At 47.4% G+C, this 14,629-nt stretch overlaps 3 protein-coding genes across 3 annotated transcripts; 2 read left to right on the top strand and 1 right to left on the bottom strand.

Moving 5' to 3' along the window:
- Positions 1–2,153, top strand: LOC109756587 (cytosolic sulfotransferase 5-like). The gene is made up of 3 exons (XM_020315438.1): positions 1–530; positions 779–1,255; positions 2,120–2,153. Exons 1-3 carry the CDS (start codon positions 1–3, stop codon positions 2,151–2,153), a joined length of 1,041 nt encoding a protein of 346 aa, XP_020171027.1.
- Positions 2,154–6,213: 4,060 nt separating this feature from the next.
- Positions 6,214–8,945, bottom strand: LOC109756583 (uncharacterized). The gene is given in 8 exon segments (XM_020315431.4): positions 6,214–6,440; positions 6,443–6,511; positions 6,928–7,026; positions 7,145–7,218; positions 7,337–7,571; positions 7,685–7,771; positions 7,888–7,950; positions 8,443–8,945. Coding segments are annotated over 8 exon segments (855 nt in total). The 5' UTR covers positions 8,632–8,945; the 3' UTR covers positions 6,214–6,401.
- A 1,872-nt stretch (positions 8,946–10,817) lies between these two features.
- Positions 10,818–14,465, top strand: LOC109756579 (kinetochore protein SPC25 homolog). Its single transcript, XM_073506686.1, has 8 exons — positions 10,818–11,121; positions 11,295–11,360; positions 11,487–11,633; positions 11,807–11,923; positions 12,012–12,101; positions 12,201–12,323; positions 12,750–12,964; positions 13,842–14,465. The coding sequence occupies exons 1-8, from the start codon at positions 10,956–10,958 to the stop codon at positions 13,863–13,865; spliced, it is 948 nt and encodes a 315-aa protein (XP_073362787.1). The 5' UTR covers positions 10,818–10,955; the 3' UTR covers positions 13,866–14,465.
- Positions 14,466–14,629: the final 164 nt, after the last annotated feature.

Below are 14,629 nucleotides of genomic sequence, written 5' to 3'. Positions count from 1 at the left end.
ATGGCTGCTCCAGTAGACACGTCCTTCTGCCTCGTCGGCCCCGTGCCGTTCAAGGACGTGCACCAGGACGACGACGACCATGCGATGCCCCAGGCCGAGGACGCGGACGTGCACGAGGACGACGAGGACGACCATGTGATCATCACCAGCCCGGGCTTGCCGTTGCGGCTTCACCAGGGCGTGTGGTTGTTCGACGATCTTCGCCCCGCGTCCATCTCCGTCCAGCGGCGCTTTGTCCTGCGGCCCGGCGACGTGCTCCTCCCTCCGAAATGCGGCACCACCTGGCTCAAGGCGCTCGCCTTCGCCACCATGGCGCGGGCCGCATACCCGGTCTCCGACGCCAACCACCCGCTCCGCCGCCTCAACCCGCACGAGTGCGTCCCCTTCATGGAGGCCCTGTTCAGCGAGGGCCAGAAGGCCAAGCTGGAGGCGCTGCCGTCGCCTAGGCTCCTGCAGACGCACATGCACCACTCCATGCTGCCTCACTCCCTCGCCGGCACCCCGGACTGCAAACTCGTCTTCATCTGCAGGTAACACAAACCTCTTTGGAAGCACTGAGCACGCATGGTCAAGTTTTTTCCCTTCCTTTTAGTCTTTTCTCCGCCAAGCTTATTTGTGCCTGAAACTTTGCAATAGCATCAAGTCTTTGATCCCTGAAAAGTTTTATTTAATTTTTTTTTTCAATTTACTGTTCACAAGGGTGTAAGGGCACCCGTGAGCTAGGTGTTACACCTTTCTATATTATTACGTTCCAACGGAGAGCGGCATATGTATGTAGGGAGCCCAAGGATATGCTGGTTTCCTCGTGGCACTTGTACAGAAGCACACGAGGCGTCACCTTATCCTTCTCCGACATGTTCGAGCTGGCGTGCGAGGGCAAGATCGCGTATGGCCTTCTCTGGGACCAGCTCCTAGGCTACTGGAACGCGAGCAAAGCAGCTCCGGAGAGGGTCATGTTCCTGAGGTACGAGCAGATGATGGCCGATCCGGTCAGCACCGTCCGGGAGCTCGCGCGGTTCCTTGGTGTGCCCTTCACGCCGGCCGAAGAGGCGGCGGGAGTGCCGGCCGACATCGCCGAGATGTGCAGCATCGGGGCGATGAGAGGCCTGGACGCCAACAGAAGAGGAAGCACTGGGACCATGCCTATCCAGTTCCGGCATGAAACCTTCTTCAGAAAAGGGGTTGTCGGGGACTGGGTGAACCATATGACGCCCGAGATGGCCCGGCGCATCGATGCCATCTTGGAGGAGAAGCTCCGTGCACTACCAGAATCGCACCCTACGCCGACGGCGAGGGCCGTTGGCATAGCCCTGATATGCCGTCGGGACATGCCTATGCCGACGGCCCCCGTCGGCATAGGGCCGTCGGCAACATATTCGTCGGCGCAGCCCGGGAGGCCGTCGGCATAGAAAGGCCGTCGGCATAGGATCTATCCCGACGGTGTCCGTACATCTATGCCGACGGCCAGGGCCGTCGGCAACGTTCCCGTCTAACGGCGGTCGCCGTCAAGTGACGACCAACCGCTGCTCGCCACGTGGCTCATCTATGCCGACGGCCATTTATGTTGTGAAAAAAAAAGAAAAAAGTAAATAATATAAAAAAAATAGAGGTATGCCGACGGCAAGGCCGTCGGCATACCTGCGCACACGGCCACGGATCGATGACGTGGCAAAGGGCGGGGATCGATGACGTGGCAACATCCATGGGCCAGGCCTATGCCGACGGCCAGGCCATCGGCATAGATTTGCCACCCCACGGACCGGCGAGCGACGCGGATCGATGACGTGGCGGGCGACGCGGATCGATGACGTGGGGCTATGCCAACGGCCGCCGTTAGCCCGTCGGCGTAGACTGACGCCGTCAAAAGGCCGTTTCCGCCCGGGTAGCCGGGCCCACGTTCTATGCCGACGGGCTTATCTATGCCGATGGCCGCCGTAGGCATATTTCTAGCGACGCCGGCGGCTGAGCTGTGCCGACGGGGGCCGTCGGCATAGATGGATATACGCCGACGGCTTTTCTATGCCGACGGCTTGGGCTGGGCCGTCGGGATAGGACAATCTATGCCGACGGGGGCCGTCGGCATAGGTTCGGCCGTCGGCATCGCCAGTTATTCTGGTAGTGGTGGATCGGGCCTCACCTTCTCGTCTTCTTGACAAACAAGAGCCACCTACATGCTCGCATCGCATGTGTAGCCCACTCTACTCCTATCCACTTTGAAGCGTCTATTTTTCTAAAAAAAAAATATTACTTCCTCTTCCTCAGATTATAAGATGTTCTGATTGCGTATTTGTGTTTTGGATGTCGGCATGTGGCTTTCTTTGTAAAGTTGGGCTATCGCTTTTTCTCTAAACGATTTTGCTAATCCTCATCTAGACAAGGAATAGTTATCTCTCATCTAATTCCATGATCGTCAGATATAATATGCTAAGATTCATGCGTTTTTTCTTCTTTTGCCCCATGAAGCTGACACTGATTTGACTAAAAAGGAAGATACAACAACTATATATATTACTATATACATCTAGAAGGGTCATAGCTTGCATGCATCTCAGAAAACACGACGATGTGAGATCTACGCCTAGATAGCATCACCGCACAAAATAACTTTGCGTGCGACGCTCACTATCAGCCCCACCTGCAGCCTGAGATGCAAAACACAACCGGTCATACTGGAAAGTGCACATTTTGGCATGAAATTTGCAGGTTGAAATGCCTGCATGGCTGTCCCCTCCGAAGTTGGGCGGAATGCTTGCAGCCAACGCCGCCGCCGAAAGAAGCCGTCTCATCTGGCCCCTGCCGGGTCGACTTGGTAACTAGTCCCTCTCATCCTTCCTAGTAATCCTAAGAAGGAATCCGCGACCAAAAGTAGTAGAGGCCCAGTAGAGCAGCAGCCGTAGGTGCGTCTCTGCTGTGCGCGTGAGGTGTTTGTTGAAACTAGATGATACCCCGCCCGCAAGTTGCTGCGGAAATTGTAGCCGAAAAAACGGGATATATTAGATAAGGCAAATATAAATAATTTGAAACACTTGTTAAGCATGTTGTCTCTCAGCAAAAAGATCGATCACACATAAATGGTTGCTCTTAATTAATCACTTTGCTAACAAACACATAAATGGCTGCCTGAATCCTTCACTTTGCTAACCAACTAAATTGCACACTCATGCATTATACTTCACCCATTCTTGAAGAGCAACACAAATTTTTTGTCAGAACATACTTTGAAACCAGCATGTTACAATCAATTCTCTTGGTGCTGAGTTGAGGAACTAACATCATAATCCCAGGCAACACCACCAGAGAATCACATCTCAACCAAATTACTCAAATCAGCAAAAGGAATGACAAAATAGGTAAAATATAACTAAAGAAAGAATCTTATTATCATATCAGTATGAGCACATGGCTTAGAAATGGCATCATTTGTGTGTATGCATCTCAAAATCTTCCGTAAGTGATAAACCAAAACATTTATCTAAACATGGTACCTCTTCTAACATACCAAGATGACTAAAAATGTATCTCCGTGTTCTGGAACCACCTCGTACTTTTCCAAGTTTCAATGGGAGAACCCTGGTTGTAATGTATGGTCCCATCCAGCTTCTGCAAATATAAATCACTCTTTTTGCTAAAGAGGGATGGAGAAGAAAATGTCACTAAAAATAAAGATGTATGAATAAGCAGAGTTCAGAGAAGCAATGAGCGACTTCTAACATATCAATGTAGACCCATAAATCATATGGTACAGTCCAATAATAGCGGCATAACTTATGCCCTTGGAAGTAGGTAATTTCACGTTTATATTAGAATAGTGTGCCCAATAATAAAAATCATTTCAGGCAACAAAATTTTCCTAAATTTAGTTTCATGATAAGATATCAAGATGAATTACACACCAAAATAATTAGGTTCAGTAACTTGAGCTTGAAGATGTCCCACGAGAACCACTACAACTATCTGTAGAAACTTCAAGTCAATATGATCATGATGTATGAACCGAGAAAAACATGCCCCAATTGATTAATAAATAGCCAAAGGAAGAATACTTAATTAAATAGTCTCCAAGTTGATCGCCTTGAGCATGGAAACAGTGAAAACCATCTCTGGCTAACCCAACCGCAATATGTGGTAAAGTTGACCATCGAACAGTATCAGCCATGGCCTGAATAATTGAGATGATGTCCGATTATAATTGAGAAATACAAAAAGAGATGTATAGATATGGAAAACAAGTTTTACACCATAACATGTCTAGCAGGTTAGAACTGCCCATCATTAAGAAGAACTTTAACAAAAAAAAAAGTAAATGGCAAAAAAATGATATTTTGATTATCTAGAGATACGTCCAGCATATATCAGTAGTCACAAATAGATGATGTGTTGAACGGAAAATAAGATTATGAAAGCCATACTATCAAAGGAGATTTGTGCAAGCTAATTTCTTCACATGTTAGCAGATTATATGTTGAACGACAAAAGGAGATGTGTGGAAGGCATACCATCAAAGGAGATTTGTATCACCATAACGTGGCTAGCAGGTTCGAATTGTCCATCATTAAGAAGAATTTAACAACAAAAGTAACCTGCAAACACTATTTTGATCATCTAGAGATACATCCAGAATACATCAGCAATCACAACTATGAGACGTGTTAAACACAAAGAAGATTATTGAAGCCGTACCATCAAAGGAGATTGGTGGAAGATAATTTCTTCACATGTCATCAGGAAAATCAGTGCAATCCTGCTAACAAAATTCAGGAACTGGAGTTACCTTAAGTAACACTATTGACACAATATGCTAGAGAAAATTGAAATAGTCAATAGCTAATCTGCAACTCGAGCTTGAGGTTGTGTGCCCCGGAGAAGATGGTCAACATGCAGCATTTGACGGGGTGGCCCTTTCACAAGCTAGAACCTGCACAGCATGGATAGCGCCATCTTCATCTGCAGGTACACCATGTATTTGCCCATGTAGATAGCGGCCCTACCTTGAATAGTGATTTGTTGCCGAGCGCCGTCGCCGCCGATCCATCAATCTAGCCAGAAGCTAGCGACGATGGGGTTGTACTCCGACTTCCCCATGGAGTGGGCAGGTACAACACCATCCCACGAGCGCGCACCATGGTGTCGTCAGGGAGCACCTTTCCCTCGATGGCGCCGATGACCTCGCACATAGTCGTTCCCCTTATCTTAGTGAAGATGAAGATCATCTGTCGTAGAGGATAATAAAGAGAGTAATGGGAAATCAATTGTGGGGAAGTTAATTGGAGAGATGATAGGACGGTAGAAACGTTGGAAAATCAATCGATGCTAGAATTATCGGAGCCAAGGAAGGCGGACCCAACGGGGAGAGATGTGTTGCACGGGAGAGGCCGACCCTTGGGATGTACTCCCTCCGTCCCATAATATAAGAACGTTTTTGACACTAGTGTAGTGTAAAAAACGTTCTTATATTATGGGACGGAGGGAGTAGATCTGAGCCATCTGGAAGTTGTGAGGGTCAGCCCTTGAGGGAGGAAGACGCCCGTGTGGGGAAGAGCAGAGTTGAGGACGGAAAGGAGGAAGGGCGGGAGATGGGCGGCACTCCATTGGTGAGAGGCTGGGTGGGATCCGATCCTGCGGGAGGGCCGGCGGCCGTGGCGGGATGCGGGATGAGCGGTTGCGGGTGAAGAAGGAAAAAAGCAGGGGGCTTTTTTTCATGCTTTCTTCCACCGTAGCGACCGCAGGGGAATAAGACTAATTGGGTGTTTTTGGAAACTAAATAATGATGTGGCACATCGCTGACATGGACAGGGTGCATGATGAGAGAATAGGGAGTAGTGGGGAGCAACTTCTTAAGAATGGTAGATGCTGCAACCATGATTCTTTTTTATTAACCTTTTAATCGCCGATGCTTCTATGGTTGTCTTCGTCATATACGATGCAGAGATGGGGGCGTTTTACCATTCTATTGTTCGATATTCACTCCATCTTGAGTACTCTAAGTTGTTTCAAGGTATGTACACGATTCTATGTGGCAGTACATGATGCTGATTTTTGAGTGTGCCGACCACCGGTTACACATATGTTCTTGCTAGTGTGTATTCATTTTTTTCCTGGTATTCATTTTTTTCCAATAAAATATTTCCTGGTATTTATTGTCTCTTGTTTCCTGGTATTCATTTTTTTCCAATAAATTCAGTTGAGCAAATATTTGATATGGGACCATTATGATAACAGGTCAATAATTTTATCATCTGCAGAGTTTGGATATCTCGAGAAAGAATGGACTGCTTTACAAATGCTTGGTTTGATCATTCGACAATTGCAGTATGCACTACAGAGCAACAAGAACTTCAGGAAGTAGTTCCAGGCTTTCATTCAGCCAATAACAACACACTAGATGTGGATCTCTTCAACAGCTACCACTGGGTTTCTAGTCTTTTATCCATCTCCTTTTCCTAGGATGTCCTTGCTTCACCATATAAACCCGGCCATAAACCCAACTTCTTCTAGGTCCAGAAAGAGATCTCTGCAAGGCAATGTCGAAAAATTAAGACATGCTATGCTCTGTTTTACACTGTCAGAAGATCCACACATAGAACTGCAAAATTTCACCAAAACTTGCAAATCTGAATTTGGACTCCTTTGCTGTTTTGAATTTGTCATGCAAGTATCTGTGCCGCAACAGTATATTCATTCCCAGTATATACTCTATCGGTGAAGAAAGTATAGAGAAGCGGTTGCAGAGTTTATCATAATGCATGAACTTGATGTAGCTTTGGCAAGACCATACTTTGACAAAAACACAACACTGCTGTTTCGCACGCACTACTATCAACATAAATCAAATTCCCATTTTGGGGGGGGAGGGGGGGGGGGGGGGGTTGAAAACTGTGCGTTTTGGTTCTGCAAAAGCTGTACGAAAATTACAGGTATTTCACATACCTCGACTTTAGTACGGTACTCCAGTGGGCACTCGCAGACATGGCATTCTGCCTTGTGGGGTGCTTTAATGGATTTATCCGTCTTCACGAATGCAAAGACCTAGCAAGAAAATGCTTTGCTTAATCAGATGAGCAAAAATTGTGTACTCCAAGAAATATGGATCAATGTTTAACACTAAGAGGTGCCATGATGGGCAACTTCTAGAAGCAAAACTGACCTGCTCACCACAATTTGGGCAAGATCCTTTTAGTGCAACCACATTGTTTGTCAGCAGGCCTTGCAGTGCACCAACTGAAAGTACAAAAAGATGATTTAAAATGTGTGGAGAACACAATTTCACAAACTGAATACGAAAATCATGATACCACTGATAACAGAGAAACAATATGTACTGAAGAACTTCCCTTACCTGACGCGGATGCAACCGGATAGCCAATCAGATAGCCTAATCCGATCAAAACCATGTGGTTCACCCTCGTTATCCCGTCAAGCGACTTAGCACCGGAGAAGAGAGACCTTGCTCCGAATGCGTCCCCGAACGCCAGGCTCAGAGTGTAGAAGCTCGGAACCAGGAACGCCGAGGTACCAAATAGGAGCAGCAGCGTCCAGATGCTCGACAGTGCCATAAACATCGAGTGGTCCTCCTGCCCTATACCCAAATGTCAATCAAAACACTGAATTGTGAGTCTGTAAGTAAATGGAGCACCGGGTAGATTTAGCCAGAAGAAACAGGGTGAATTTTCACAGAAAGGTTTACCTCGGCGTCTGCATACGCCGACTGCCGCTTGAGGCTGCAGCGGGGGTATTTTACGACCGACGGGGAGCCGTAGACCCGGAGCTTGAGCTAGCAAGGCCAAGGACACATGTATCGTTAGGATGCAGATGCGGGTACGCGACAGCGAAGGGGGTTTGGATCAGGTGGATATGTAAATTGGGTGATTTTAGGCCTGTTTTGTTCACCTCAACTTTGTCGAACATGTCGTCCACAATCAGAGGCTGGCCGCTGTAGTAGGAATCCCTGGCCTGCCATGAAAGATGGTACTAGATTATATACAGGTAGTCATGGCGATGAACTTGGCTCACATAATAATGCACAGCAGGCAACATCATTCACAACATTAAAAGTGTACAGCATGAAATACAAAAATATTGCAACTTTCAGTTAGTTGCTGGTATGAAGGTTAATCAGAAAAAGAAAACAAAGCTGCAACTTTTAGTAAGTTAATTTGAGGCTCATGATGGACTGTAGCTGAAGCTACTGACAAGCCGACGTGTAATCTGATGGAATGGGACATGAGCAATAGCGAACCCGATCGAACCTGCAGGCGGCAGTATAAAAAAGACCGTGCAGCAGGCAACATTGTGTAGGTTACAGCATCAAAAGGTGTAGTACAAAGAGATTGCAGACTTTCAGTTAATTTCAGGTTCATGTTGAACTGTGGCTGAGGCTACTAATAACAAGCCGGTGTGTAATCTGATGGCATGGAGCACGAGCGATGAGTGGGCCTGAATTACCTGGCGGTAGAGCGCCTCGAGCATCTCCTGGCTGGCGGTCTCGATGGGCCCGACGTAGAGGCACGACGGCCCCTCCCCCGCCCCCGCCGCCGCCGCCGCACAGACGCGCAGCCCGACCCTCGGCGCCCGCGGCCGGCCGAGGCGCCGGTTCCCGGGGGCCACCGGGGCGGCGGCGGCGGCGGGGGGCATGGACGATAGCCACTTTCTTACTCTGTACGCAGCCGCCGGCGCGTGCTCTCCCACGGCCACCACTACTCCACTCGTACGGGCCTCTACTGGTGGTGGTGGAGGATAGCGCGAGGTGGGGAGGGAGGGGGCGTGCAAGGAAAAGAATCCGGCGAGGGTGGAGTGGGGGATGCGTGGAGGCCTCACGCGCGGCGGGAAGCGGACAAAGTGGGAAGAGATTTCCGGTGGTGGTTGCTTGGGGGCAAGAAACGCCGGAGGAGGAAGAGCGTGTGGCTGCGGTGACCGGAGACTGGTGGACGCTAGCTGCTCATTTCCCGGTCAGCTGCCTGCCAAGACGTTTCTAAATCTCATCTCATCTCATTCTTGTCCATATCTGGATGGGCTTTGGCACAAAATATCAGCATGTTTTTACCAAAGAGAGCAAGATCAGATCCAAGTAACCCAAACAAAGAGCAACCAGCAGACAACATTGACAAACTCTTGAAAAATAACCCCCAAAAAAAAACAAGTCTTGAAATTACATCAAAACCCACACTGAAGTCGTTATCTACAGTCTCCCCCGGTCGCGACCTGATCTTCTTCCATGCAGCTGGTAAATAATCCGCATAGCAATCAACCTTGTACCTTTTTTTTTTCTTCGGGTGAAATCAAACGTGTGCAACTTGGCTAACCTCGAAGGGCATGAATAGCCGCCCGAGTCACCCGCCACAAACAGGGTAAGGAATCGAGGCCTTTTGAACGCACACATGGAAGGGGACACGACCCTTACAACAGGGCTATGTTATTGTTGCTTCATTACCGTGCCATGAAAGAGAAGATCATAATGAATATGTGACCAAACGGAAGAAACCAACATACTGTTGGCTCCACATCATAAGACACGAAAGCTATTCAAGCGGAAATGGAGCCAGGAGACAAATATTCAACGCACCACTGCCTCCACCGGTGAGGCGCCGCCATAAATGACACATAAACCTAATACAAAAGACCATTCCCTCATCTCGGAGCGGCTCGAATGTCGCCGCAAATGAGGGGAACCGGTGTATATGAAGTGTTACATGCAGTCATGCACGGTTCTATGAAATAAGAAATGGTTAAGTCCATATCACCTACTAAAATTTTACATAAACCTCTTTACTATAAAACAAAGTATCTGCCCACTTAAATTAAGAAAGCAAAATGTTACTTTCGTGCTCCCATTTCTCCTCTCTCTTGAGTCCCCTTGAAACTCGCCTTGGCGAAGTCATTCCTCTTTCCCTTCTCATCCACCAGCGAGGCAAACCAGAGTGAGGATGGGGCTATAGATGGCAACCGTAGGTTTAGTTTAGTATGCATTCTACTAGTTTTCGACTTTATGTTGATCTTGAGCTTACTTCTGGCGTCTCCAAGCAGTGCCTCGACAAGCCTTCTTTGTCTCTGAGCAGTTTTGATGGCAGAGGAAGTCCGTCTGAGATGGATATGGCTAAAGCTCGACAAATAAGCTTGTTTTTGTGTTGGATCAAGTTGAGCCTATGTCCATCCCGTTTCTTCCATGCGGGTGGCGAGATGGAAAAAAGGTAAGGGAATTCATCATGACCCACCCATCTAGAGGTTCGCATTAGAGAAGAAGATGAAGGATCTGGAACATCCGCGGTCTGCGGATGATCCTCTCTGAGCATATTATTAGCGGTGACAGCGATGTAGCTACGACCCTCGACGTCGCTTTCCTCCTTCTATGGATGAATTAGCGGCTGTGGTTATTTGCCTGCCTACTCAAATGTCGTCGTTCAATCCTCTAGCTGAAGGGTGGCCATTTGGAGCTACATTGTCATTTCTTGGGCAGTTGTTTCCTTCTTTACATACCGATCTTGGAACCATGGGGGAGGCGGTTAGGTTTTGGTTCGGCGTCTGCAGCCTCTACCTCCTGCGATATTGTTGATGTTGTTGCTGTTGCGATGATCTAAACGACCCAAGTGGTTTGGTTTCGTCCTCGGCGATGATGAGACGGTTTAAAGCATCTCCTAGATCCGAATGCTGAAAAACAAATATGGAAGAAAAGTGAATTTTGCAACTAGGCTCTCTTTGTCTCTCACTGAACGGTGGGCCCATGGAGAGACTGCCAAAGAGAACTGCTTAAACCCTGGGAGGGGCAAAACCGAAAATACCCCCAAAAACAGAAAGAAGCGAGACGGGGTTGGTGTGTCCCACTTCAACAACCTTCAGCAGACAGCGGAGAGCAGCAGCGGAAGCAGCGCCTTGCTCCTCGCCCGCTCTCCTCACCGGCGCCGCCTTGCTCTCCTCGCCGGCGGCCCAAGCTCCTCACCCGCCGCGAGGATACGGCGGCAGGTATGGACCAGCCGCGGTCGAAGATGGCGGAGGACATGGCGGCGCAGCGGGCGGCGTGCGAGCGGCAGATGGCCGCCGGCCGAGACCGCTTCGCCTCCGCCTCGGCGGCCGTCCGCGCCGCCACCCTCTCCGCCCGCTCCGGCGCCCACCAGTCCCTCTCCCGCCGAGGCACGCCCCCCTCCCACTCGTCTCAGCCCGAACTGAAAACCCCAATCTTTCTCCAAGGGGCCCTCTTTTCGACCGGCCGAAACGAAATGCGCCAAATGCGGGCGAGATTCTTCAGATTTCGGGCTCGATTAGGCGTGTTTTCGCTCCGATTGACGAGATTCTCCGTGTTGCAGAGGACCTCGACGGACTCAAGAAGCGGCTGCGGGACCTGGGAGCTGACCTAGGGCAAGCTCTGTCCGGTAAGTCAAGACCCTGAAATCTGCACATTTCCTTTGCTCAATGTTGCACACTGTTCTTTTCAGTGGTGTTATTGGGTGACTGGTTCATGGTATGCCTGAAATCTGTGTGTGTGCCAACTTTTGCAGTTAAACTCGTCATGGAGTCGAAATGCGAGAAACTCAGGGAGTCGATTTCAGCCTCGGCTGCAACAAGTGAGCAGCTAGGTGACCTGGTCACCAATCAGAGGAACAGGAGCGAGCGGCATGCCGCGGTCATATCGGATGTGCTCGAGGGTAACTTCAAAATATTTCTAGTTTAGCATCTGGGAGTTATGCCGTTGTCGTAGTATATCGTTTGGTGCAGCGTAGCTTTGTACCTGTTTGTTGTCACGCTTGTTTCCTTATTAATTGAACTGCTCCAAGATAGTTTATGTGACATCGATGTAATTCTCAATGTACCATGGCAGCTGCTGAGGCTTTTGAAGCAAAGAATGAGGAAGATGTTACACTGATGAAAGACATGGAAAAAGCTATCTGCTGGTATCAAAAGCGCCTTGGCTTCCAGCCCGTTGTTGAAGGGGAAGGTAATTGATAATTTTGGTGCCATGCTTAAGGAAATTATGTTGATGTCATGATTCCTCTTGATTTCTTTTTCTTTTTCTTTTTCTTAAGGCGTGAAATTCATATTCGACAAGGTTGACTTGCAAAGCCCTGAGAAGGAGTTTTCATTTTCCTTAAAGTTTGACAGTGATAGATATACCCGTGAGTTGGAATTTCACATGGATTTCGTCTTAAATTTATACCTTATATTTCATTTCACATGGTTAGTCATAAAACGCACACTCTTTTTATTCCTAGCAGTACTTCAATGTAGTCCACCCGTGGAAGATTCTGAGGAACTGATGAAGGATTTGAACCTCACTAACGATCTAGTCAAGTTTGTAAGAATAATCCGACAGAGGTTCCAGGCTGCTGCTTTGAATGGTACCCAATATATTTTTATTTTTTTTGTACGATCAAGCATCAAGTTCATAAGCATCTTATATTAGTATAGTACAATGAACAATCTGTATTTCCTTCCTTCACTTCTGCGTGCTAGTAAGGCACAACAAGCCTATAAGCTTCATCAGGTCTGTTTCCCCCAGTAACCATATGAATGAGGCTTATTTCCTGGAACTCCAAACTGTATCTGATGTTCCAAATAAGTTGACGACTTTTTGGTTCTGGCGTTTGAGAATTGCCCAAACCATATGTCAAATGTTCCAAATAATCCAATGTATGATTTTCACGTACAAGATTGGGTCTTCTATTTTTTCCATGGAACTGAACCTTCCTTTGCCTGTTTATTCACATAAGCTTTTGTCCTTTGTCATGTAATCTTTAATTTTTTTATTAATTTGTCTTTCACAGGGGATCTTCCTGTAAGCCCAACTGTTTGTTCAGATGCTTCCGCTATACCCATCTCATCTCCGGTGATAAAGTCAGTTGACTCCAGAAGCAAAAATGATAGAGATAGAAGTAATTCTCAAAGTAAGAACAGGAAGCCGGCTCTTCCTGCTAAGAGAAAAGCTTCCGCCGTATCGGCAGCATCTCCTGGTTCTGTGCGTCGCTCCCCGCGTTTTGTGGTAACCGTCTCATCACCCCTATTTTCAGTTTAGCATTATCTAGTGGAACATGAAACCTGGAATTCTTAAACTGCCTCCGCGTACTTGTGATGGCTTTCTATAAATCGGGACCGTCTGGCCTTTGGTCTAGAAAATACTCTGGAGGAAAACAGCTTGTACACCAAAATATCAATTCGGATTATTATTCCCATGTTGCAGATAATACACTAGCAAGTCGGACGTACCTACTTTTTGTTCGATATTGCTTCTTTGCACATGTGGTTTCCGTGGAGCAAGTAATAAATCTTTCAGAGGGCTAGATCAGTTTCTGTGTATATGAATCACTGCCAGACTACTCCCTTCGTAGGCCTTCCGGAACTTAGAGATTTACCACTAATTGATCTAACAATGATTTCTCGCTAAATTTGGCATGACCTACTATCCTGTCAGCAAGAACGACAAATCTGTGGCCTTGCAGTTTTTGTTGCACTGTTGGCTAGCCAGTGTCAGGCAACCAATATTTTCTTTGCAGTGTGCACATTTACTTGGTATTAAAAAGAAGGCAATGAAAACTGAGGTTTGGTTTTTCTTGAGAGAAAAAGTGCCATGAAAACTGAGCTTTATGTACTGATTTCTTTCCAGACATGCGTCCTCAGGATGACATTGCTTGCTATCTGAAATTCCTTGTAGGTATAAGGTGTAAAAACCAAGTAGGAGTACCATGGTTCATCTTTGACTTCCTGAAACGAGAACTGCATTAACAAAATCACACTTTACTCTCTGCGCAAAATTGCTGCATTTGGGTTCTGTTCAGCATACCTCAGTCTTGCGCTTTGCTTACGCAAACCTCATACGCAATTATGCAAATAACACGATTTCCCCCCATTGTTCTGCGCAGGGGAACGGGCAAGTCGCCAGCTGATGCATACCCTGACCTGGCCAAACTAATTCTTAACCGATGATTTGGCCATCCCGCTCTTCCCTGTAAACGTCGTTGGGCAGCAGACTCGGCTATTGTTCAATCCCCATTAACTCCCCAAAGAGAATGCTATTCTTCAGTCCCCTTGAACTTCCACGGATGGCCTGGCTGGCAGAAAGCCTGCGGAGTTGTCTGTCGATCGTTTAGAACAGAGTTTGGTGTGGCCTCCGAAGCGTTGATGTGATTTTGGACATGGTTTTTGTCGCGGGGAGGGCTTGTGCCGAAGGTGGATGTAATTCTGGGCGTGGTTTTGCTTAGGGATGTAAGTGGCAAATAAATGGCGTCCGCAATCCCGTTTAGTTAGTTTTTGCTAGCTTGATAGTTCATTTTCCTCAAACAAACAAAAAACCTTTTTGAATTATCATATCATAAGTGGACTTTAAACGGGATTAAACGGGACCCGGTTGACATCCTTGCTGTGTCTGCAATGTAGGATCTATTGTTGAGCCTATGTAGTGCCGTGCAATGTTACGGTCGAGATCTTCGGTGTATGTTCAGTTCATGGCCATTTCATCAATTTGCATCTGTTTATGGCTAATGTCATACTACTCGTGTTCGTGCCATGCTCTTTTTGCCATATATTTTTGTGTTATGCTTTTGCCAAAATGGTGGCCAGTCTTTTGCCGTTTATTTGCGGCTTGTTCATGCGTTGATCGTTTGATTCGTAAGAACGGGATCTCTAGGGGTTTGGAGGAAAAAATTCATCG

Source organism: Aegilops tauschii, chromosome 1, assembly GCF_002575655.3.
Source record: "Aegilops tauschii subsp. strangulata cultivar AL8/78 chromosome 1, Aet v6.0, whole genome shotgun sequence".
NCBI classification, from domain to species: Eukaryota; Viridiplantae; Streptophyta; class Magnoliopsida; order Poales; family Poaceae; genus Aegilops; species Aegilops tauschii.
The sequence above is the reverse complement of the archived record's forward strand: the minus strand, read 5'-3'. Positions and strand labels throughout refer to the sequence as shown.